Consider the following 26,023-nt stretch of genomic DNA (forward strand, 5'->3'; position numbering starts at 1 on the left):
ATTGTCGGTCCATCTGTAACAAGTCTAACATTGTTTCTGTTGGATAGGCAGTGCCTTATGAGGTGGAGGAGAAAAAACATAATTGAAGATCACTAAAACAACTTCAAAAATGATTGTAGCTAGTAGAAACAGCAATTATAAATTCTGTAGTTTGTGCTCATTTTTCTTCACTGTGCTTCTAAACAATTCAGATGGCCAGATGTCAGTGAGAATATTCTGTTTCCTGATGGGTTCATCTTAACTGGTTGTAATCTGCCTTGGAAAGCCTGGTGTTTATAAAGACGATAGAATATATTAAAATTAAATGGAAGTAGAATTAAACTCTCCTTTCATTGGGGCACACAGAATCACATCTTCATTTTGTAGAAGTTTACCCTGGACATGGATGGGAGGGGAGGGCAGTCTATGTTTGTGCAGCGCTGCGTACGCCTTGTAGCGCTATAGAAATGCTAAATAGTAGTAGTAGTAGGGAGAGAGGAGAGTTGCTGGACATGTATTGATGGAGGGGAGGGCAGGAGAAATGCTGGACATGGATGGAGGAGAGGGAAGACAGGAAGGAGATGCACATGGATGGAGGGGAGGGGAGAGAGGAGAAATGCTGGACATGGATGGAGTGGGGGGCAGGGAAGAGAAATGTTGGAGGGAAGGAAAGACAAAGGAAGGAGATACACACGGATGGAGGGTTAGGGAGAGAGGAGAAATGCTGGACTTGGATGGAGGAGAGGGAAGACAGAGGAAGGAGATGCACACGGATGGTGGGGAGGGGAGAATAGGAAGGAGATGCATACTGTCGGAGATGAGGGAAAGGGAAAAGAGGAGAAAAACTGCACATGGATGGAGAAAATAGGCAAAAACTGGATCCACTCTATACCTCCTCCAGTCAAGTCTGCGGAGGACACAGCTTTTACCTATGGATGTAGAACAAGAAATGAAGAAGAAAGGAGGAAAGTAAAGTAAAGAAATGGAAAGGAAGCCCTGGAAACGGAGTTAAGAGAACAGATATCAGAATCAGAGACTCGGACCAATATGGATAGAAAAACAAAGTCACCAGACAACAAAGGTAGAAAAAAAATCATTGTATTTTCATTTTAGTGTTTGGAATATGTCCAATTTGAGAGTTTACATCTGCTGTCTTATTTTGCACTGAGTATACTGAAGCTGTAACTGCTTACAGAAATGATTTATAATGAAAAAAAAAATCACGTTATTTTTTTTCTCCTATACTAGTATAATACTTTCAATGATGTCTGTTTATATGCGCCATGGCTGGTATAAGGGGTGTGGCTAATGTGGGTGTGGCTATCATAGGGGTGGAGCCATATGTGGTGACCCCGCTCATAATGAGTACCAGCACCTTTTTTTCTACAAAAAAAGCACTGTATTTGTGACTAATTCCTTCTGTATAATCATCGCTCCATTTGTGCATTTTTCACTTTCACTACCTTATTTAACCAGTATTATTTAAATATTTTACATATAAACTTCATAACTTATCTTAAATAATAACCATTGTTCCAAACAGCTATTTTCACCCAGTTGCTCTCAGACAGTTGCTCCAACATGATAATCTCATTTTGAGCTCCCCACTCTGCTACAGGGATTAGCCCTCAGCTCATAAATTTTGCAGGCCGTACTTCAAATTCTAATAGTGGTGCATTGAAATCAAAGTGGTATCCACATGCATGTATTCCTAGTCAAGTTATTTATCTATCCAGTCGCTAATATACATTCAAATTGGCCAATCACAATGCCTAACATCTACATTTAATCCTGCTGGATGCACCTTGTCTAATGCAAAAATCGAGTACTGTTCTTTGTTAGTTGAATTGATGTTCATTGTTACCTCCTCACTAATTAACTCCAACATAGTCAATGATCCTTCATTTAAGGTCTTCCATATTATGAGATTTTGCAGTACAGTGCACAACCAGAGAGGTGATTAATGTCCCAGCGTTTATCTGACCCTTATGGTCATTCAAATGCAGTTTCATAGATTAACTGAATCATCCCTTAAAATCAGCCCTTAAAAAACTGCAAACACTATAAAATACAGCCATCCAGCTTTTGTATAATCTCCATAGATCTGACCATGTTTCCCAGGCCCCAGAACACCATTGGCTCCCTTTTGAATATCACATAAAATTTACGCTCCTTCTGTTGGCCTTTAAGGCATTTCACTTAGGTACCTTGCCCTACCTGTCTTCACTTACTATTCCTTATTCCCCAGTTTGGATTCTTAGATCAATCAATGACCATAGGATGGTCCTTCCTAGTCCTCGCCTTTCCTCAGTTGGAAGGCACTAGAAAATGTGTGGCACCTCCTTTGGAACCTATAGAGGCTCATTTTCAAAGCACTTAGCCTCCCAAAGTTCCATAGAAACCTATGGAACTTAGCCTCCCAAAGTGCTTTGAAAATATGCCTCATTGCCTCCTCAGATTTGGGGAGAATTTCCCTCAAACACTTTAAAATATCATCGAAAACATGGCTTTTAAAACAAGCTTTCAGTGGTGTTCCTAGGGTGGCTGACACCCGGGGCGGGTCGCCGATGCGCCCCCCTCCCAGTGAAAGGACACCCCCCTGGGTGCAGTGTGACCCCCCCAGCGAAGGGACACCCCCCTGGGTGCAGCGCGTCCCCCCCCCCCCGCGAAAGGACACCCCCCCCCCGGGTACATTTTTACATGCTGGGGGGGTGCCGCGTTCCTGTTGGCTTCGTTCGTTCCATGCTCCCTCTGCCCTGGAACAGGAAGTAACTTGTTCCGGGGCAGAGGGAGCACAGAACCAGCAAAGCCGGCAGGCGCGCGGCAACCCCCCAGCGGCATGCACCCGGGGCGGACCACCCCCACCGCCCCCCCTTGGTGTACGTCACTGCAAGCTTTTGATACTTGAGTTCAGGTTGAAAGGGTTTTGGTATCTGGCAACTCTGTCCGGTTCTTGCTGTCATCTGGAATCAATGTTTCTTTCCTATCTTTCAATATAGTTCTTTTCTACTTTGTTTTAGCCTGTAAACCACTGTGCCATGCCAGTCAGTTAATACCTGAAGATTGGAGGGTGGCCAATGTAATGCTGATTTTTAAAAAGGGTTCCAGGGGTAATCCTGAAAATTACAGTTCAATAAGCCTGACATCAATGCCGGGTAAAATAGTGGAAACTATTATAAAGAATAAAATTACAGAATACATAAATAAACATGGTTTAATGGGACAGAGTCAGCATGGGTTCAAACAAGGGAAGTCTTGCCTCACCAATTTCTTCATTTCTGTGAAGACGTGAATAAACATGGATAGCTTTTGATAAAGTTCCTTATGAGAGACTCCTGAGAAAATTAAAGAGTCATAGGATAGGAGACAATGTTCTGGTGTGGATTAGGAATTGGTTATTGGACAGAAAACAGAGGGTAGGGTTAAATGGTCATTTCTCTCAATGGAAGAGTGAGAATAGTGGAGTGCCGCAGGGTTCAGTTCTAGGACTGGTGTTATTTAACATATTTATAAATGATATGGAAATCAGAATGATGGGTGAGGTGATTTAAATTTGCCGATGACCCAAAACTATTCAAGGTTGTTAAAACACATTTAGATTGTGGAAAAATTGCAGGAAGACCCTAGGTGAAGTCTGGGCATCCAAATAGCAGATGAAATTTAATGTGGACAAATGCAAGCTTAAAAACAAGCATATAAATTACTACCAATAAAAATAAGATCAAACAATAAAATATTCATAAAACTACAAAAATATCAAAAAAAGTGTAATAAATATATGGTGACAAAATTCACAATCTGCATAAATGTAAACATATACATAACTAAAATCAAAATGGAAACTGAAATAAAATATAGCTAACTGTGGGGCCCTTTTACTAAGATGCATGAGGGCCTACTCGCGTACAGAGCGGCTAGTGTGTGAGCCGGGTGGTAAATCCAAATTTGTTGTGCACCAAGTCCCGCAGTAGAAAATAATTTTCTACTTTCTACCACAGGCCACTTACCCGGCGGTAAACAGCAATTGGTGCACTCTGAATGCTTACCATGCGGGTAGCACGTGAGACCTTACTGCTAGGTGAATGGGTGGTAGTAAGGTCTCAGGCCCAAAATGGACACGCGCTGGTTTCAATTTTAGCGCACATCCATTTTTTGGCCCCTTAAAAATGGCCCTTTCTCCTAGATGCGGTAAAAATGGCCCAGCGGCTCCCAAAAGAAGCACTCGCATTACTGCAGGCCACGTTATACTGCGGCTTAGTAAAAGGACCCCTGTATGAGTGATAACAACAACCATTGCCTTGAATGGTACAAATCAAAGTGTGGAAAAAAAGCTGTTCCTTTTTAAACAAACAGTGCACAGCTGATTGTGTAGAGCCGTACCTAACAAGGGACACAGTCAACACTTCTTCTGGTCATAGGAGTCAACTTTTCAAAATTATTGGGGTGCTAAGGCCAATGGAAATAACCCCTCCTTGGACACATACAAGGAATGTTCTCAATATTGGGGGTGCTCAAGCACCCACAGCACCCACAGAGTCGGCTCCTATGCTTCTGGTTGCAAAGTATCCAAAATTGTCTGTAAAAAGAATAACAGCAAAGCCTTACATATTCAAGCCAGTGGTTGTTGCTATTACTCATACAGTTAGCTGTTTTTTTTTTTTTATTTCAGTTTGCATTTTGATTTTAGTTATGCAGTGGAGGAGTGGCCTAGTGGTTAGGGTGGTGGACTTTGGTCCTGGGGAACTGAGTTTGATTCCCGCCACAGGCAGCTCGTTGTGACTCTGGGCAAGTCACTTAACCCTCCATTGCCCGCTACATTGAGCCTGCCATGAGTGGGAAAGCACAGGGTACAAATGTAAAATAATAAATAAAAATATGTTTACATTTATGCAGATTGTGAATTTTAAATGTCACCATATATTTATTACACTTTTTTGATATTTTTGTACTTTTATGAATATTTTATTGTTTGATCTTATTTTTGATTGGTGGTATTTTATATGCTTGTTTTTAAGCTTTTATTCATTTTTATATGTTCTGTTTTGTTAGTTCTTTGTTATACCTCTGATGCAGCCTCTTTTGGTGAAACATGGCCACGTCAGGTCCTGTTGAATAAAGATTGTTTTGGATAAAGACTCTCCTGGACTTTGTGTCTGCTTTGTGCCTATACGTATATTATTGAATAAATACATAAGCAGCATGTAAACCAAATCGAAAATCAAGACATCAGACTAAAACACACGTTGGATAGTATCTGAAAAATCTTTACAGAATGTGCCAAATATTAAAACAGTGTCAGTGATAAAACATTGGATATATCCCAAAAAATAGTCTGAAAAGCCAATCCCAAGATTATCTAACCCAGAAAGCTTACTGGCAGTTGTCTTCCAATCTCAGAGCTGAAACGCAGTGTAGTGCCAGAAAAACTGGCACCAAATTCACAAGCTGCGGCATACACTAGTGTGGAACATATGGAGGGGCAAAATCGAAAGGGGTGCCCAAGTTTTTCTGAGGACGTCCTCGCAAGACGTCCCGGCGAAGGAGCGGAGAAACCCGTATTATCGAAACAAGATGGGCATCCATCTTTTGTTTCAATAATACAGTCAGGGACTCCCAAATCGCAAAATTTAGGTTGAACTTAGAGATAGTCGTCCTTAGAGATGGTCGTCCCCGATTTTCAGCCATAATAAAAAACTGAGGACGCCCATCTCAGAAACAACCAAATCCAAGCTCTTTGGTCATGGGAGGAGCCAGCATTCATAGTGCACTGGTCCCCCTGACATGCCAAGACACCAACCAGGCACCCTAGGGAGCACTGCAGTGGACTTCAGAAATTGCTCCCAGGTGCATAGCTCCCTTACCTTGTGTGCTGAGCCCCCCAAAACCCACTCCCCACAACTGTACACCACTACCATAGCCCTTATTTTGTACCAGGGGCAATGGAGGGTTAAGTGACTTGCCCAGAGTCACAAGGAGCTGCAGTGAGAATCGAACTCAGTTTCCCAGGATCAAAGTCCACTGCACTAACCACTAGGCTGTCATGGAGTAGGGTATGATATGGGTATGATATTTGAGGCTGGAAAAATATTTTTAAAACATTTTTGGAGGGTGGGAGGGGGGTTAGTGACCACTGGGGGAGTAAGGGGAGGTCATCCCTGATTCCCTCCAGTGGTCATCTGGTCATTTACGGCACATTTTTGTGGCTTGGTCATAAGAAAAAAAGGACCAGGTAAAGTCATCCAAGTGTTCATCAAGAATACCCTTCTTTTTTCCATTATTGGTCGAGGACACCCATGTGTTAGGAGAATAAACAACACCCTCCAAAACACATATATTTGCATTATACACTAAAACATAAAACATGTGAATAGGATGATCATAAATAAACATGTTTCAAGGTGACTATTAAACACAACTAATGCATTAAAGAAAAACAGAAAGGCCTATTTCAGAATTCAGGCCTACTGGAGACACAGGGGCCAATATTTAGAGCTCAGGAGCTAGCCCAGCTAACTCTCACGGTCACCACTAAACCCAGATATCCAATGTCAGGCTATTTCCAGTGACTGGCATTGAATATCCGGTTTATTTTTGGCTGGTTAGAGGATAACCGGCTATGTTGGTATTCAGAGTTAACCGGTTATCCTCTAACCAGCCAAAGATATCCCACATATTCATGTGGCCAAATATAGCTGCTAAAGTGGGACTGAAAATCGGCAGATAGCCGGTTATATCAGCTGATATAATCGGCTATCTGCTAGCCTCTAACTGGATATATTCAGCGGAGGATAGCTGGTTATGCCCCGCTGAATATTGGCGGATAGCTGGTTAAGCACCATTTAACTGGTCAGCTGCCATTCTGGTTAAATAGTGCTGAATATCAGGGGGACAGTGTCTAATTCAAATATACGAAGTTGTTCATGTTGCAACTAGTGGGGCCAGGGGGTGCCTGGGCCTCCACAGATTTGGCCCTGTACCCCCTGCCGATGACCCTCTCGACCCCCCTCCCGCCGCCAACCATCCCCCACCGTGGGCTACCTTTGCTGGCGGGGGACCCCAATCCCCGCCAGCCGAGGAGGTCCTCTTCTTCCCACGAAGGCTTTGTTCTATTTTTGTGAGTCTGATGTCCTGCACATACAACATGCAGGACGCCAGATACAGAACGAAGCCTTCGCGGGAAGAAGAGGACCTCCTCGGCTGCTGGGGATTGGGGTCCCCCGCCAGCAAAGGTAGGCGGTGGGGGGGGGGGTCGATAATGGCTGGGGGGGGGTCGGCGGTGCCTGGGGGGGGGGGGCGAAAATGGACCCCCCCTCCTGCCGAAGTCTGGCTACGCCCCTGGTTGCAACAGTATCCTGTCCACATCTCAACCATGCGATGTTTTTTTTTCAGCCCTGAACACAAAAAAACCTTAAATCTGAAAAAGAGTGAGACAGATCTAAGCACTGCTATACAAGTGGGGTAGTTGTTTTACATCTTCAGATGTTGCTTCTATGTTCAATTATTCTTGTTTTGATTTTCCTCATAGTCTTGCCCACATATAACAGAGAGCATGGACAGATGATCACATAAATAATTCTCTTGGTGTTGCAATCAGATCAGTGTCTCAACAAGTACACCTTACCCATACTTGAGTGTGTAAAACTACTGATGGTTAAAGACACTGGGCAAATTGAACATTTGGTGCAAGGATGATGACCAGCATCTTCATCCAAAGTGGTTGTGGTGATCGGCATAGCAGAAAGAGCAACAATCTCTTTTATATATTTTCTGTGTGTGTATGCTACTGTCAGTCTTTTGTTCCTAAAACAGGGATGTCCATCCATGATGTACCAATTTCTTCTCAAGAGTTTCTGGATTTCATTGAATAAACAAGAGAACCGCAGACTACACACAGTATCAGGTGTCACTCTGTCCGTCTTTTTAGTCAAAGGTGTATCTCTGTCAACTGCATGTGCTCTATTTAATCCCTTGGTAATGCACTGCTGGGGGTATTCCCATTCATGAAACCTTTTGGCCATGAATCTTATTTGTTTTTTCAAATTCATCAAAAGTGTTGCCTAGCCTCTGTAAATGGAGAAATTGTAATAGGGCAGATTCTCTTTTAAACATCTGTTGTGAAAGGTTTCAAAATGCAGAAATTGATTTTTGTCCATTGCCTTCCTGTATACTGTTGTGTTGAAACCATATGTGCCTTTTTTGATCAGAATGTCCCAAAAGAGAGATCTGATCAGTGCCACTAGTTCATGGTGAATTTTAAATTAGGATTCAAACAGTTCAACCATGTGTGAAATTCTTTTAACCTCTTGGTGCTCCCTCTCCACAGCATCAGGATGTCATCAATGTATCTTTTCCAGAATCGAACCTCTTCCTGAAAGGGATGTTCACTTAGGAATTGAAATTCAAACTGGGCGACATACAAAATAGTGATATCCGGTGCCATAGTGGCACCCATCACTGCCCCCTTAATTTTTTTTTTTTTTTTTTTGTAGAAGCAGTTCTGAAAACAGAAAAAAATTCTCTTTAAGGGCCAAAAAGGCTAGTTGTATGATAAAAAAAAAACCTTGTGAGGAGTGGCTCTATTATTCAAAACCTCTACAAGAATCTCAAGGGCTTAGTCCTGAGGAATGTTAGTATATAGAGCTTCGATATCAAGTGACTAATGTTAAATCAGCTGTGTCGCCTTCAAATTAATTTAAGAGATTTATAATATGCGATGAGTCGTATACATATGATTGAACCTGTGGGATAAAGGGCCTCAGCAAAGCATCTACAGAAATGGACAGAGGTTCCAAAACGGAGCCCTTAGCTGATACAATGGGATTTTCACCTTTTGTAAATCTTAGATAAGATATAAATAATCGGTGTGACTGGCTGTTTAATAAGTAAAACATCATTCTATTTGGGAGATAGAAAACCAGAGTTAAACCTGAACTGGATCCAAAATTCAAGTTCTTTCTTGACCTCATCATTGGATTCTCCTCTAGTGAAACATAAAAAGAAGTGTCCAACAGCTGGCGTAATATTCCTCCCTACATAGTCCAGAGTGTTCATGACACGATACCTCTGCCTTTGTCGACAGGTTTGATAGTAATATCAGTGTTGTTCCTTAGATCATTTAATGCTTTCTTTTCATTTCTGGATAGGTTGCAGAAGATTCATTTTTTTTCAATTTTTCAACCTCACCACATCTCTTAATAGAGAAAAGGTGGAAATGTCAGAGTCAGTCAAGCCATGGGGGGTAACCAGTGAGATTAATTTTTCACAACTGATCTATCTAAGTGGGGAGCAGAATGTTCTGTGAAAACATGCATGATGTGTCGTTTTCTTTCAAAACCGAAAGAGATCAATTTTGGTCTGCACTGGATCATAAGGGGTGGTAGGGACAAATTTAAACCTTTCTGCAAGACATCCAGCTGTTCCTGAGTTAATACTACATTAGATAAATTTATTATTGGGATGTTGAGAACCTGTGAGATTGGTTCCAATGTTTTTTTGACCTCCATCCCCATCTTAATCAACATAATTTTTGTACGAACCTTAATAGCAATAATTCTGAAATTCTTCTACGTTAATATGATTGCCATAATATTCCTATGCACCTTATCTGTTATATATACTCTGATTCTCTATTCCATCAATGTGATTCTAGTTGTATTATATTGTAAGCCACATTGAGCCTGCAAATAGGTGGGAAATGTGAGATATAAATGCAGCAAAATAAATAAATAAATCTTCTGCCTCTCCCTCTCCCTCTGACCTATATATGGGATGATAGTCCCTGTTTGATCCTTTCCTCTTAGTGTTCATTTCACAAAGCTTGTCTAAAAAAGTTCTTTGTTAATAAGTATCCTTCCTCAACCCTTGGGGCATCATTTCTTGGTGTAGAACGGTAAAATAAAAAATTCCTCCAAATAATTTCTGATTCTTTTTGGCTCTCTCTTTGGTGGATTTGTTGGTACCTTTCCCATTGTGTGTGATAGTCTGTCTGGAAGGGAGATTGTCTTTAAAACTCATCCTATGCCTATTTTGTTTGTTGATACTGGGTATAATCCATGGGTAAATGGTTTCCTTTTTATAATCATTCTGATCTCGTTTATATTTTTCATATTTGACATTGTTAATTTCTTTTCTGAAATTCTTCAATTTGGAACTAAGGGATGTCATTCTCATATCAAAATTAGAGTCTTCTACTTTCAGTGTTTCTATTTTCTCATGCATATCTCTCTTAAGCTCATCAAATTTCCCTTTAGATGTTTCAATGAAAAGGATCATAAGATCCAATGATCATTTATTGAGGATTGCACACTACCTGTTCAGAAAAATTTTATTGTCTTGAAACATTTGTGGCTCCTTGTGGATCCTAAGACCATGGGGTATCCTCTGTACCCGGCAATATTGTATCAAAGTTGCATAATGTAACTCAAATCTGACTGTGTCCTGTTTTAAATCAATCGTCTTGCCATTTTTCAGTCAAAGTCTTAACCATAGATTGATCAAACACTGAAGGTTCTTGAAGGAACTGATTCAAATGGTCTTCTGGATAGCTTAGCACGTTATCCCAGATAGGACTGATTTTTTTGCAGTCCTATTTATGCAGGTAGCCTGGCTGGTACCAAGTGCCAACTCCACTCCCAGAATACCCCAAAATAGCTGGTTTTGAGTCTGATGCTAACCGGGCAGCAGCACTAACCAGTTAAGTGCTGCTGAAAATGAACGGTTAACCCCCAGGATCCATTTCTGGCTAGTTAAACGGCTTTGAATATTGACCCATATCATTATTTCTGTAAGTTCCTTTTTCTTGTATGACTTATGGGGAGAAAAATATTTTAAAAGGAAAACTAGCAGAAATAAGACATGTTGAAATTGGATATTAAGGAACACATTAATTAACTGAGATACTTATACTTATGTGTGAGAACTGAGCATGCTTGCAATGCTGGCATTAGTCAATGTGCTAGTACTCATTGTTGTGCTTTAGGAGACGGAGAGGCTCTAGCTTTCTTCACCTGGCAAGGCTTAGGTATTCCTGCCAGATGAGTTATTTCTTCATGGAACATGTTTTAGCACATAAGCACCGCCCATACTGGGAAAAGACCAAGGGTCCATCAAGCCCAGCATCCTGTCTCTGACCAATGGAAAGCCCAATGGAAATAACCCCTCTTTGGACACATACAAGGAATTTTCTCAATATTGGGGGTGCTCAAGCACCCACAGAGTTGGCTCCAATGGTCTCCGACAGCAGCCAATCCAGGCTTCAAGAACCCGGCAAAGCCAAAAAAAAAATTTTGTGTGTGTGTATATATATATATATATATATATATTTGTATGTATGTTCAATGGACTTTTCCTTCAGGAATCTGTCCAAACCCCCCTTAAACTCCGTAAGCGCAGCTGCTGTCACTACATTCTCCGGTAACGAGTTCCAGAGTCCAACTACATGCTGAGTAAAGAAAAACTTTCTCCTATTTGTTTTAAATCTACCACATTCTAGCTTCATCTTGTGTCCCCTGGTTCTATTATTTTTTGAAAGTGTAAACAACGCTTCACATCTGTCCGCTCTACTCCGCTCATTATCTTGTAGACTTCTATCATATCACCCCTCAGCCGCCTTTTCTCCAAGCTGAAGAGCCCTAACCGTCTTAGCCTTTCCTCATAGGGAAGTCGTTCCATCCCTTTATCATTTTCATAAATTAAGTGTGAAGTTTGTGATTAATCAGTTCCAGTCATATAAAAATAATATCTTCAGTGTATCTTCCGTGCTTCAAAGTATAAGTGGCAAGTAGTAATGCTTACCCTGCAAAAACTAAACATTTTACAAATTCCTTTCAACTATTCCTGTTTAGAAGAGTGTTGTATGTTAAAAGTTTCATCACACCCAGTGATGCATTTATTTATTTGCAGTATGAAAGGTGTCTTATAAACTTCATAGTAAATGTGGAACAGTTAGGTTACAGTGGGTACATGAGCGTAACCAATATTGGAACTCATTCACTGTATCCAGGGAGGGGTAATCTGGGTTGTGCTTACCACCCACTATCATTTTGGAAAAGTGGATCCTATGACTGAGTATGAAAACATTGTTTGATTCTTGCTAATAAAGCTGTTCCTAGAGACATAGGCAAACTTGTAAACTTCCAGAGAGGTAGCCCTGTTTATTTTTATTTATTTAGGTTTTGCTCACACCTTTTTCGGTAGTTGCTCAAGGTGAGTTACATTCAGGTACACTGGATAATTCTCTTTCCCAGGAGGGCTCACAATCTAAGTTTGTACCTGAGGCAATGGAGGGTTAAGTGACTTGCCCAAAATCACAAGGAGCAGCAGTGGGATTTGAAATGGCCACCTCTGGATTGCAAGACTAGTGCTCTAACCACTAGGCCACTCCTCCACTCTGTAACAGCAAGAAAAACAAAAACCCAGTGGCATAGCCACGAGTTAAGCCCAGGTGGTAGGCACAGATTCATCCAGCAGTGGCTCATCCTCACTGTGGCTGGCAGGGATCTCCAAGCCTCGTCAACTGAAGACTCTCGGCATCTCTTCTTCCACTCTCCTGCTGGCAATCCAGCATCTCTCTGGGTTTCTCAATCCCTGCCTCCCCCCCCCCCCCCCCCCAACCTGGTGTACCTTTTAAAAACATTTCTTCACTTACAGAGATTGCCAGCAGTGGATCACATATGCTGCTCACACTGGCCCCAGAGCCTTCTTTCTAGTGCGGTCCTGCCTATGTGGAAACAGGAAGTTGTGTCAGAGAGATGGCTCTGGAGCTGGCGTGAACAGCATGTGGGAGTTGCTGGTCGCTGCTAGTGACCTCCAAAGTGAAGTTTTTAAAAAGTATGCCGGGGAGAGGGAAGGTGAGAGACCTAGAGAGATGCCGGATCACAAGTGGGGAAGGGGAGGGAGAGATGCTACACTGCAGGTGGGAGGGAGAGAAAATTTCATGTCCATCCACTTTGGGTTCAGGCCTACCCAAAATAGGCCAACTGGCTTTACTACTGCAACAAAGAGGCTGGTGGCACCTTATAGACTGACCAGTATTATTGAGGCATGAGCCTTTAAGTACAAAAATCCACTTTGTCAGAAGCAAATCACAGAGATACAGTTAAAGAAATGAAAAATAATATATGAAATTAAAATATACCTATAGAAATTCTCTGTACTGCTGCACAGATTCCCTTCTCCTCAAGCCCCAATCTAGCTTGCTGAATATTCATGGGAGCAGAAGAGGAAGAAACCGTGGATACTGGTCCATTTCCTTATCTATCTTCATTACTCCTTCCCTTGTTAATTCACACATACTCAAAACATTCTATTATTATGTTACATTATAGCTCGTAATATTCTACTTAATGAATATAATAATTGTAATTCTGTTTACTATGTAAGCCGCATTGTACCTGCTTCTGTGGGAAAGTGCAGGGTACAAATGTAATAATAATAATAATAATAATATGCAGCGTGGGGAAACAGGCTGCCAAGTGGCTGCAGAGTGCAGGCGAAGCAACAAAGTAGGTTTTTCACAAGAATCACATGTTTCTTGGACCCATGCCATAGGTTTTCCAAGGGGATGGGTAATAATGATTTCCTCTCCATAAGAACAGACCAACACAATGAGCATAGCTCTCCTGCAGCTCCCAGACCAACTGGGAAACTCTGCTTTGCTCATTTTGGGGAATACAGTTTTATGCGGACTGACAAACTCCTTTCTGTCTCTGATTATCTCCAGATGCTACTAAGAACTTCATTTTTTTAAAAATCATATGCTCTTTTTCCTATGTAGCTACAAGTGACTCAGTGCGTTGGAGGAGGAGTTCACAAGATGAGAGTGGGAGATGGGGCATAGCCGTGGGTTGGTGGGTCTGGGCCCATCCACTTTTGCTTCAGGCCCAGCTAGCAGCCAGGCACACCAATTGTGTAGCTGGTGGTGGTCCCCATGAGCCGCTCCAAGTCAGGTAAAACACAGCAGTCAGCGGCAACAGGGTGAGCTGTTAATTCTGGCCTCTACTCCTGCTTGCTTGGTCATGCTGAATTCTCATACATGCTCAGTTCATATGCAAGAAATGAGCATACTTGTAATACTGGCATCAGTGAGTCAATTTGCTGACACTCACTGTTGTGCTTTAGCAGACTTTGGGTGGCTCCAGATTTCTTCAACTGGACAAGGTTTGGGGATCCCTGCCAGCTAAGATTGTAAGCTCTTTGAGCAGGACTGTCTTTCTTCTATGTTTGTGCAGCGCTGCGTACGCCTTGTAGCGCTATAGAAATGGTAAATAGTAGTAGTAGTAGTAGTAGCTAAGGTATTTTACTTTTATTTTTGGGGGGGGGGGGGGGGGTCGACGAGAGGGAAGAGGAAAAGAGAAGCAAAGGAATTGGGGTGCCTAGTGTCCACCCATATTAACCACTGCTTCCCCTCAAAAATAATTTCAGTTCTTTATAGAGCACCTGATTGAGCATTCAAGAAGGGCATTGCTTCTGATAATAATTGCACAAGATGTGGAGACCAGGGGGTTACTCTGGGTCATTTATTTTGGTCTTCTGAAACTATCCAAAGCTTTGGGGAGTGGGTACTCCATTATATTATTAGAATATTGTATAAGCTAATCCCCTTTAACCCACAGCTTTTTTTTAAATTTATGATTGTTTAGCTATCAGACGCTCTACTACTGCACAAGAAAAACACTTGCTTTATTATGTTTTATTAGCTAGGAAATGTATATTATTTCATAATGATATTCCGCTGAATAGACACAGTGGTTAAATCTGGTAACATATAGTAAATGACGGCAGATAAAGACCTGTACGGCCCATCCAGTCTGCCCAACAAGATAAACTCATTTTACATGGTATGTGATACTTAATATGTTTACCAGAGTTTGATTTGTCTTTGCATTTCTCAGGGCACAGACCGTAGAAGTCTGCCAGTACTGTTCTTGTACTAAGCTCTGAAGCTAACATCGAAGCCCCTTAAAAATTTACACTCTAGCCCATCCCTATCTATTCAGTCACGATCAGGGGGTAGACCGTAGAAGTCTGCCCAGCTCCCGTTTTGTTTCCATTACCTGCGTTGCCACCCAAACTCCGCTAAGATTCCACGGAACCATTCCTTCTAAACAGGATTCCTTTGTGTTTATTCCCACGCATGTTTGAATTCCATTACCGTTTCATCTCCACCACCTCCCGCGGAGGGCATTCCACATATCCACCACCCTCTCCGTGAAAAAATACTTCCTGACATTATACCATGATTGTTTTGAGCGGCATAGAGTGGGTTGAAAAGAGGCCAGGGGTTGGATCAAGTTTCAAAAAATTGGGGAGCCAATATAGAGAGGGATGCCTCATTGGGCGTGCAGCTGGATTCTTAATTATTAACATAGGGGGTCTTACTGTGTGCCTTGTAACTGGGGTTGACTCTGGTGTAAGGAACACCGCTGGATTTGGACCTTTTCTCTTTCTTTTTCCTTTGTTACTGTTAGTGGATGGGGGTGGGGTTGTAGGTGGGTTTGGTACTTATACTACAGATGCCATTTTTTTCTAACATTGTTATCTATGTTGTTGTCACAAGGTTCAGCAGAATGTTATGTGATTTTTCGAATTGTGTGTATTGGGACTTTGAAAATTGCTACCTTGCATTTGTATTTAACAATTTTCTAATAAAAATTATTATAAAAAAAATAATTTCAGTTCTGGCTAAGCTACTGGCATGAGTCTTTTCCTGTTACATGAGTCTCTCTTAATGTGTAAAACGTGGCCACAAAAGATTAGATCAACTCCTGGAGGTGTTTGACTGCTGTGATTCTAGAACGAATGAGACAGTAGACAAATGCAGTTCTTTTGCCTGCAACCAATATCCACACATGAAGGAACACTTAAGTATGTTATAGCACTGAGAACATTGACATTCAATGCAGCTTCAGACGCTGATAATATATCTGGGGGAGAAGCTGATCTGACTCCAAATAAGTATTTTAAATAGCAAGAGCAGCTGTCTAAGAATGAATCAAAACAGTAGCTGCTCCCAAGACTGAGCCTGTACATTGAGGGGTCCTTTTACAAAGGCGCGCTGAAAAATGGCCTGCGGTAGTGTATTTGCAGGTTCTGAGCGCACGCAGAATCATTTTTCAGTGCACCTGTAAAAAGGCCTTATTTTTTTGTCTGCCGAAAATGGACGTGCGGCAAAAATCAAAATTGCCGCGTGTCCATTTTTGGGTCTGAGACCTTACCACCAGCCATTGACCTAGTGGTAAAGACTCACATGGTAACTGGGGCAGTAATGACCTACGCACGCCAAATTCCATTTGGTGCACGTCCATTACAGGCGCCTGAAAATACTTTTCAGACGCGTGTATCGGGTGAACTGGGTGAGGGGGTGACACTGGTGGTGGGCAAGTGGGGGCGCTGTGGTAGCAGCAGTGAGCAAGGGGTGGGGGGCGGTAGCAGTGGGCAGGCAGGGGGAGCACATTGTTTGCTCCGGGCCCAGCTTTGTCTCTCAGCGGCCTTGGATGTTCCATCCACCAGACAACCAGGGGGAGGATCAGGTTGTGGTCATTGGGGAGGGGCTTTGCCCATGAAAGGGTCTTTGGAGGAGTCTTTCTCTGGGGTAGGGGTTTGGAGGGGTTCTGGGAGACACTTGAGAGGGATAATATTGAAGGGAGGTTTTGAGTTGGTTGTAGTACTTTTATGGTTAGTGCAGGGTCCACGTCAGACACTTCCAATGGCTTATAATCTGATTCACCTCCGTCTTTTGCCAAAAAAATCAGCTGATGGAATTGCTCCATTTCAAAAAGCACAGCTAAGTTCCTTTTCTGTTTGGGAATATCCTTGCTCTCAGCATAGCTCAATTTGCAAAGCCTGAGGGGGCTGCTGGTATTGCATTACTGGTGATCTTAGTTCTTCTTTTGAGTCACATTAGTGTAACTGTAATAAAGCATGAGTAAAAATATGACAAATTCTTAGCGTTTAATAAAAAAAACATGTTAGACATCCTTGCTATTTGCTGAAACATTTGATGCAGGTGCTGTCTGCCCTGTGTGGGTAATGCAGGGCAGATGCTGGGCATGCTTCCTGCATTTAGGAGATAATTCTAGAAGGAGCTGCCTAATTTTAGGTGGTACGAATGCACATAAATGCCCGTATTCTAGTCATTTACGCCCATATGTGAACACATGCGTGTAAATAAGCACCTGTTGGCTAAATGGTAGTTACATGGTACTACTTTTAAAACAAACAGGAGGAAATATTTTTTCACTCAACAATAGTTAAGCTCTGGAGCTCATTGCCAGAGGATGTGGTATCAGCGGTTAATGTGTCTGGGTTTAAAAAAGGTTTGGGCAAGTCCCTAGAGGAACCTTTTGTGCGATGGCACATACTTTGTGGGTGGACATTCACATGGGCAGAGCTTGGGTGAGGCATGGTCAAGGTGTATAATTATGTACATAGGTTATAAAATCTTACAATCTATTCTTGGTCTTTGCAGTCTAGGTGTAGGTATTTATCCCAACTCTGTGGCTGATGTAAGTGTGCCTTAAATATAGAAATTTTTTCAGCTACTTACACTAGCATTCTATAAAGAAAAGTATGCATCTTCCTTTCTTTATAGAATAGGCTTCAAATAAATGCTTTCCTAGCACCTAATTCAAGGCACCCCCTTATAGAATTATCCACTTACTGCACAGGCTTTGTAACATACCCTCCTTAACATTTGCACTTAAGGTGCTGTAAGTGCAAAAACTTATCACAGTTTAGTAACAAGCCTTTCTAAGAAAGCAGTAGAGGAAATATTGACTGAAATCTAGCATTCTGATAAACATACTTGAAATACATTCCACTGAGGTCATTATAATTGTGAACTTCATCTCTTAGTGAGTATACAGTTTCTTTTCACTGGCTAAGCAAATTTGCTGAGGTAATTCTTTAAACGGAAATATTTCTTGAACACCTTTTCTTGTAATTTATTGAGATGCAATTATAGAAATATTTAAACAGCAGAAACTTTATTGTTCCATTACTAGGTAAGTGAATTTTGTAAAAGCTCATTAGATAACATTGTATTGTTTTCTTTCAGCTCAAGAATGTGGTATTCACACCAAGCAGCAGTGTTACCCAATGGCTTTTGGAGTTCCTGCAGCGCTTATGGTTGTTGCCCTGAGTAAGTCTGTTAATATTCACCGGTCGGTATTCAGCCCATGGTGGTCGGTGGTTTTTAAGCTGCTGACAGCTACAGACAGAATTAAGCTTGTATGTTTTTTGCTGGGCCATGCTTGGGCATCGACATTGAATATCCAGGGTCAGGCGGCAACCCAGAAGTTATGTGGGTGTCAGCCATAATCAGTGCCACCACACGCATAGCTAAATGGGAAAATATAGGCCTGCTTTTTGTATATGGGCACTGGCACTGAATATGGCCAGTGCCTGCATAACTGCTGGCTCCTCCTCAACTCCGTCCTCGGACTGTTCCAGCATTATCCAGGAACTGCCGCAGTGGTTAGTGCTGATATTTAGCAGCACTGCCTGGTTAAGAGCCACTGAGTGTCAGTGGCTGGCCCGCTTAGAATGGTTTAAGCAGGCAGGAGCTGGATATTGACCCCTCCATGAATATTGACTCCTCAGTCCTTTTTCTTGAAGACCTGGAAGTTTCCTGCTGCTCCTTTGGGCTCCCAGTTCATTTGAACCAGGGCAGGGATCTGGTGCAGTGAGGCTTCATTTACAACAACTGGGGGACTTTTCCCCTTATTTTTTAACCCATCTCATCTCAGCCCAATCAGTCCTTGACCAGGGGCCATATTTCAGACTCAGGGGTCCTTTTACAAAGCTGAGGTAAAAAGTGGCTAGCGGGAGTGTAGGCGCGGGTTTTGGGCGCGCGCTGAAATATTTTTCAGTGCACGTACCAAAAATTCCTTTTTCTTATTTCCCCAAAAATGGACGTGCGGCCAAATCAAAATTGCTGCGCGTCCATTTTGGGTGCCTGACCTTACCACCAGCCATAGACCTAGCGGTAAGGAATCTGTGCGGCAATGACCTACACGCGTCAGATGCCACTTGGCGCGCATCCGCTACACACAGCAGAAAATAAAAAATGTTTTTCAGACATGCATAGCAGACACGCGCCAAAAATGAAATTACCACAAGAGCCACGCGGTAGTCGGGCGGTAAGTTCATTTTGGCGTGCATAGACGCTTACGTGGCCTAGTAAAGGGGCCCTCAGATTGTGGACTCTTTACATAATTAGCAGCAGGAACACTTATAGGTTTGCAAAATGCCTGATAATATACATGTAAATTATTATTTCACAACTTACATAGTAAATGTCGTCACATGTAAAGGTTACCAAGTTTCTGCTGTTGATTTGTTCTGCATTTGTAATTGTTAAATGGATGCTCCTGCTGCATGTTCCCTCACATACACGTGCACTCCTGCGTGCATTGTAGAAAAGGTTTTCCACTACTACTACTACTACTACTTAGCTAGCAGATCCTTTTCTTAAAACAGTACCAGAACTGTATATGTTCTCAATTGGAAGTATTGGTTCTGATTTCTACATTGTTTCTAAATGGGCCTTTATGTTTTTATAACCTAAATCTGGAAGTGACTTTATAAAGCATGCTAATCCATACCAAGGAATAGGAAACTTAATATGTATTTCTTATTATTTTAATTGTTTGTATCGTATGTTTGCTTCTTACAGTTGTGTTTGTCATCGGAAGTCGCATGTATAAGAAAGTGGCTCCTCAAGGCAACGTCATGGTGACATTTTTCAGATGCATTGGAGTAAGTAAGGATATAATAATAATAATATATAGTAATTTATGATTTTTAAACTTTCCTGTATAGAGGGGCATTTTCCAAATGTCCAAAATCTGAATAGGAAAGGTCATTTTCAAAAAAGAAAAATGTCTATCATTTTTTTTTTTTTAAATACTGTTTTGAACAAAGTTTTGTAATTTGAACACTTTGTTTTTCGGTACATTTTTGAAAAAAACCAAACAAACATCCAAGTGCAAAACGCATAAAATCAAGCCATTGGGAAGTAGGAGGAGCCAGAACTTTTAGTAGACTGGTCCCCCAGACATCCAAGGAAAGCAATAGAGCACCCTAGGGAGCACTGCAGTGGACTTCATAAAATGCTTCCAGGTACACATCTCACCATTGCTCCCTTATCTTGTCTACTGAGCCCCCCCCCCCCCCCCAAACCATCCCCAACTGAACACCACTATAATAGCCCTTATAGGTTAAGGGGGCACCTATATGTGGATACAGTGGGTTCTGTGAGTTTTGGAAGGTTCATAGTTTCCACCAGGAGTGTAACAGGTAGGGGGAGATAGCCACCACACTCTTACTCCAGGGACCTACATACTCTTTTGATGGACCTGAGTATAACATCTGAGGCTTGCATAGAGGCTGACAAGTAATGTTTAAATCACATTTTTGGGGTGGGAGGGGGTTTAGTGACCACTGGGGGAATAAGGAGACTTCATCTCTCATTCCATCCAGTGTCATCTGATCATTTAGGGGTGTCCTTTTTGTGCCTTATTCGTTATAAAACAGGCCTAGCTCAAAACGTCTTAGTTTTAGTCCTGGACTGTTTTGTTCCATTATGGCTGGAAAAACATCCAAGTGTTAGAAACACCCAGATCCCATCCTTAACACACCCCTGACAGGCCCCCTTGTGATTTGACTGCAATTTTGATGGCTTCATAGAAAAACGTCTAAATTTGGTTTTGAAAATGCCAATTTGGGACGTTTTTCTGAGAAATACGTCCAAAAGCAGATTAATGCCACTTTTGGCACATTTTTCTCTTTTGAAATGAGCTCCATAGTAACATAGAGGTCATTTTCGATATGATTTCTAAGTCCAACTTTGGACGTTTTGTAAAAATCGTACAAAATCTGAATAGGAAAGAAGGTAATTGTCCAAAAGAAAAACATTTTTTTTAAAATATTGTTTTGAACAAGCTTTTGTGATTTTAGATGTTTTGGTTTTTTGGTCCATTTTTGAAAAAAAAAAAAAGTCCAAGTGCAAAATGCACAAAATCAGCCATTGGGACATAGGAGGAGCAGCATTTTTAGTAGACTGGTCCCACAGACATCCCAGGAAAACAGTAGGGCACCCTTGGCACTGCATTGGACTTCATAAAATGCTTCCAGTTACACATCTCACCATTGCTCCTTTATCTTGTCTGCTGAACCCCCAAAAACCCACCCAAAACCCACTACCCCAACTGTACACTACTACCATAGTCCTTACGGGTGAAGGGGGCGCCAATATGTGGGTACAGTGGGTTTCTGGTGAGTTTTTTGGAGGGCTCAGAGTTTCCTCTACAAGTTTAACAGGTAGGGGGAAGTAGGGCCTGGTCTACCTGTCTGCAGTACACTGCACCCACCATTAGACTACTCCAGAGACTTGCATGCTGTTCTGATGGACCTGAGTATACATAAGAGGCTGGCAAGTAATGTTTTAAATCACATTTTTGGGGGTGGGAGGGGGTTAGTGACCACTGGGGGGAGTAAGGAGAGGTCATCCCTGATTCCCTCCATTGGTCATTTAGGGCACCTTTTTGTGCCTTATTCGTTGTAAAAACAGGTCTAGATCAAAACATCTTAGTTTTAGTCCTGACAGTTTTGTTATTTCTATTATGGCTGAAAAACGTCCAAGTGTAGGAATGCCCATATCCCGTCCTTAACATGCCCCTGATATGCCCCTTGTGATTTGAACGCACTTCTGACGGACTTCATAGAAAGAAGTCTGGAAATTGGCTTTGAAAATACCAATTTGGACATTTTTGTGAGAAAAACACTCCAAATGCTGGTTTATGCCAGTTTTTGGATGTTTTTCTCTTTTGAAATGAACTCCATACTGAAACAGTGTTTTGACATTACCTAGTGTGATCCTGATTCTGCTAGTATGTTCTTTAAACCACATAGAGGCCCCTTCTTTGTCAGTACCATTGACTTAAGGTACACATCTCTTTATACTGGGGCTGCCCCGCCCCCCTCCATATCTGGTCTCCCCCTAATTTCCTTCATTCTTCATCTGGTCGCTGACAGGTTCTTCCTTGGATACCGCTGCCCATTGGCACTCTATTAGAAACTGTGTTTTCTATTTTCTATCTTTGGAATTCCTTTTCGCTAGAACTACAGCTTAATAATCATTACCTAAATTTAAAGCTGCTTTTAAAACTCATTTTGTCTCCCTGCTTACAGGGATGCAGTCGGGAGTAGCCTGGTGGCGCACATTTGGCCTCATTCTCCTAGATTTTAACTGTCCTTGTCTTTTATTTTGTCCTGTGAAATATTGAGTTTCTTTCCTCTTCTAAGATTTTTTTAAATTTGTAAATCACCTTGTTAGGCCAAAAGAAAGGTGGTATATTAAATCTAATTAAATATAAACATAACAAACATACTCTGTTTGGGACACAGTTGTACTATTACATAATAAATGGATCAGTTTGTCTAGCTATACTGCAGACTGAAAGCATTTCAGAATGGTTAGGAGTCTTCAGCAAAGCCATATAAGGCTACAAGGATTTCTGCAGGCTTTTGTGCAGAGATTATAAAAACAGTTGCGTACTTACTCTTTCTTCTGTACTGCACTGTTTACAGAAGAAAGAGTTTATAAACAGCTGGAGAATCTTAAGGTGGTCAAAGCTATGGGGCCGGATGGGGATACATCCCAGGATACTGAGGGAGCTCAGAGAGGTCCTGGTGGGACTCTTAAGAGATTTATTTAATTGATCTTTAGAGAGGGGAGAGGTTCCGCGAGATTGGAGACGAGCAGATATGGTCCCTCTTCACAAAGTGGAGGCAGGGAAGAAGTGGAAACTACAGATCGGTAAGTCTCACATCGGTGGTAGGAAAAATAATGGAGTCGCTGCTGAAAGAAAGGATAGTTAACTTCCTGAAGCCAACGAGTTACGGACCCGAGGCAACATGGCTTTACCAAAGGAAAATCCTGCCAAATGAATCTTATTGACTTCTTTGACTGGGTGACCAAAGAACTACATGAAGGACATGCGCTAGATGTAATCTACTTGGATTTCAGCAAAGCCTTTGATACGGTCCCTCACAGAAGACTTGTGAATAAACTGATAGAGCTGAACTTAGGACCAAAAATAGTGAACTGGATAGGAAACTGGTTGACCGACAGGTGGCAGAGGGTGATGGTAAATGGAATCCGTTTGGAGGAAAGGAAGGTGAGCAGTGAGTTCCTCAGGGGTCGGTCATGGGGCCTATTCTGTTTAATATATTTGTGAGAGATATTGCTGAAGGGTTGGAAGGAAAGGTTTGCCTTTTTGTGGATGGCACGAAGATAGCCAATAGAGTGGATACCCTGGATGGAGTAGAAAAAATGAGAAGGAATCTCCAAAAGTTAGAAGAATGGTCGAGGGTCTGGTAGTTAAAATTTAATCCAAATTAAGGGTCCAAACTTTAATCTGATACCATACACATCTGTCAAGTTTTTCCATTCATACCAGTTTGTATTACACAAAAATGCAAAAAAAAATTGTTTTAATTTTTAAAAATTGTTTTGGTGCTCAGTGTATAGGAAGTGCTATTTCACCACTTGTCTTGGTGCCAGACTACAACTCTTCCAGCTCATACTGGAAGAGTTACAGTCTGGCACTGAGGCAAGCGGTGAAATAGCACTTCCTATACACTGAGTGCCAAAACAAAATTTTTAAATTAAAATTTTTTTTCATTAGTGTGTAATAATACAAACTGATATGAATGGAAAAACTGCAGAGTGATACATATTTGGGGTGCAGAAACCCAAAGAGAGATACTGAATAGGAGGGAGAGATTAGTAAGCTCAACTCAGGAGAGAGACCTTGGGGTGTTGGTGTCAGAGGATATGAAGGTGAAGAAACAATGTGACAAGGCGACGGCTGTGGCCAGAAGGATACTAGGCTGCATAGAGAGGGGTATACCAGCAGAAAAAAGGAGGTGTTGATGCCTCTCTACAAGTCGTTGGTGAGGCCCCCACTTGGAGGTATTGTGTTCAGTTTTGGAGGCTGTATCTTGCTAAAGATGTAAAAGACTGGAGTGGTGCAAAGAAAAAGCTACAAAAAATGGTATGGGATTTGCGTTGCAAACCATATGAAGAGAGACTTGCCAACCTAAACTGCATACCTTGGAGGAAAGGAGAAACAGGGGTGACATGATACAGACATTCAATATTTGAAAGGTATTATATCTGCAAACAACCCTTTTCCCGGAGACGGGAAGGTGGTAAACTAGAGTACATGAATTGAGGTTGAAGGGGGGCAGGCTCAGGAGTAAGTATCAGGAAGTATTTTTTCACGGAGAGGGTGGTAGATACGTGGAATGGCTTCTCGCGGGAGGTGGTGGAGATGAAAACAGTAATGGAAATTCAAACATGCGTGGATAAACACAAAGCAATCCTGTTTAGAAGGAATGGATCTATGGAAGCTTAGTGGAGATTGGGTGGCAATGCTGGTAATTGCGAAGCAAAACCGGTGCTGGGCAGGCTTCTATGGTCTACGCCCTGATCGTAACTGAATAGATAGGGATGGGCTGGAGTGTAAATTTTAAGGGGGCTTTAATGTTAACTTCAGAACTTTTAGTACAAGAACAGTGCTGGGCAGACTTCTACAGTCTGTGCCTGAGAATGGCAAAAACAAATCAAACTCAGGTATACATATAAAGTATCACATACCATGTAAAATGAGTTTATCTTGTTGGGCAGACTGGATGGACCGTTCAGGTCTTTATCTGCTGTCATTTACTATGTTACTATCGGGCTCATTTTCGAAGAGATAGACTCCAAAAAGTGACATAAGTCAGCATTTGGACGTTTATCTCACAGAAACGTCCAAATCAGTATTATTGAAACCTCTTTTTGGACATCTTTCTCTGAAGTCCGTTAGAAGGACGTCTAAATGTCAAGGGGTGTGTGCCAGGGGCGTGTTCAAGGCAGGACTTGGGCATTCCTAAGACTTGGACGTCTTTCAGCCATAATGGAACAAAGCAAAAACGTCCAGGACTAAAACTTAGATGTTTTGAGCTAGACCTGCTTTTATTAAGAATAAGGCACAAAAGATGTCCCAAATGACCAGATGACCACTGGAGGGATTAGGAATGACCTCCCCTTACTCCCCCAGTGGTCACTAACCCCATCCCACCCTCAAAAAATGTGATGAAAAACATTACTTGTCAGCCTCTGTGCCACCCTCAGATGTTATACTCAGGTCCATCAGAATAGCATGCAGGTCCCTTAAGCAGTCTAGTAGTGGGTGCAGTGCACTGCAGACAGGTGGACCCAGCCCCTTACCTCTCCCTACCTGTTACAATTGTGGAGGAAACTACGAGCCCTACAAAACTCACCAGAAACCCACTGTACCACATATAAGTGCCCCCTTCACCCATAAGGGCTATGGTAGTGGTGTACAGTTGGGGGTAATGGTTTTGGGTGGGTTTTGGGGGGCTCAGCAGACAAAAGTAAGGGAGCAACGGTCAGATGTGTACCTGGGAGCATTTTATGAAGTACACTGCAGTGCCTCCTAGGATGCCCTATTGCTGTCCTGGAATGTCAGGGGGACCAGTCTACTAAAAATGCTGGCTCCTCCTACGTCCCAATGGCTTGATTTTGGATGTTTTACACTTGTACGTTTTTTTCCCGAAAATGGCCGAAAACAAAGACGTCCAAATCACAAAACGTCCAAATCACAGGACGTCCGTAGTATTTTTGAACGCAAAAGATAGACGTCCATTTTTTTCAAAAATGACCTTCTTTCCTGTTTGGAATTTGGACGTCTTTGTAAAACATCCAAGTTCTAATTTAGATGTTTTTTTCAAAAATGCCCCTCCACATTACTATGTTATTACATTATATACCTGTCTTTTATATTCTGCTTGTACCTTTAAAGTTCAAGCGGATTACAGACCGAGAGCTAGACCAATTGTCCAGGAATTACAGATGTATATAATTTATTTATTTATTGTAAACATTTATATCCCACATATTCCACTAAACATGTGACTAATACAGATTCTATTGTAAAACATATTCCTCAAATAATCTAGTTTTAATAGCCTT

The 26,023-nt window shown here is 41.9% G+C and overlaps 1 protein-coding gene across 1 annotated transcript in view; it reads left to right on the forward strand.

The window, feature by feature from the left end:
* The window catches only part of SLC15A1 (solute carrier family 15 member 1), a 178,212-nt gene that overhangs the window by 90,473 nt on the left and 61,716 nt on the right, over positions 1–26,023 (forward strand). Inside the window, 2 exon segments of the mRNA XM_030201355.1 lie at positions 18,035–18,118; positions 19,655–19,737. Coding sequence (XP_030057215.1) covers positions 18,035–18,118; positions 19,655–19,737 — 167 coding nt within the window.

The sequence above is a fragment of the Microcaecilia unicolor genome, chromosome 4 (assembly GCF_901765095.1).
Source record: "Microcaecilia unicolor chromosome 4, aMicUni1.1, whole genome shotgun sequence".
NCBI lineage: Eukaryota > Metazoa > Chordata > Amphibia > Gymnophiona > Siphonopidae > Microcaecilia > Microcaecilia unicolor.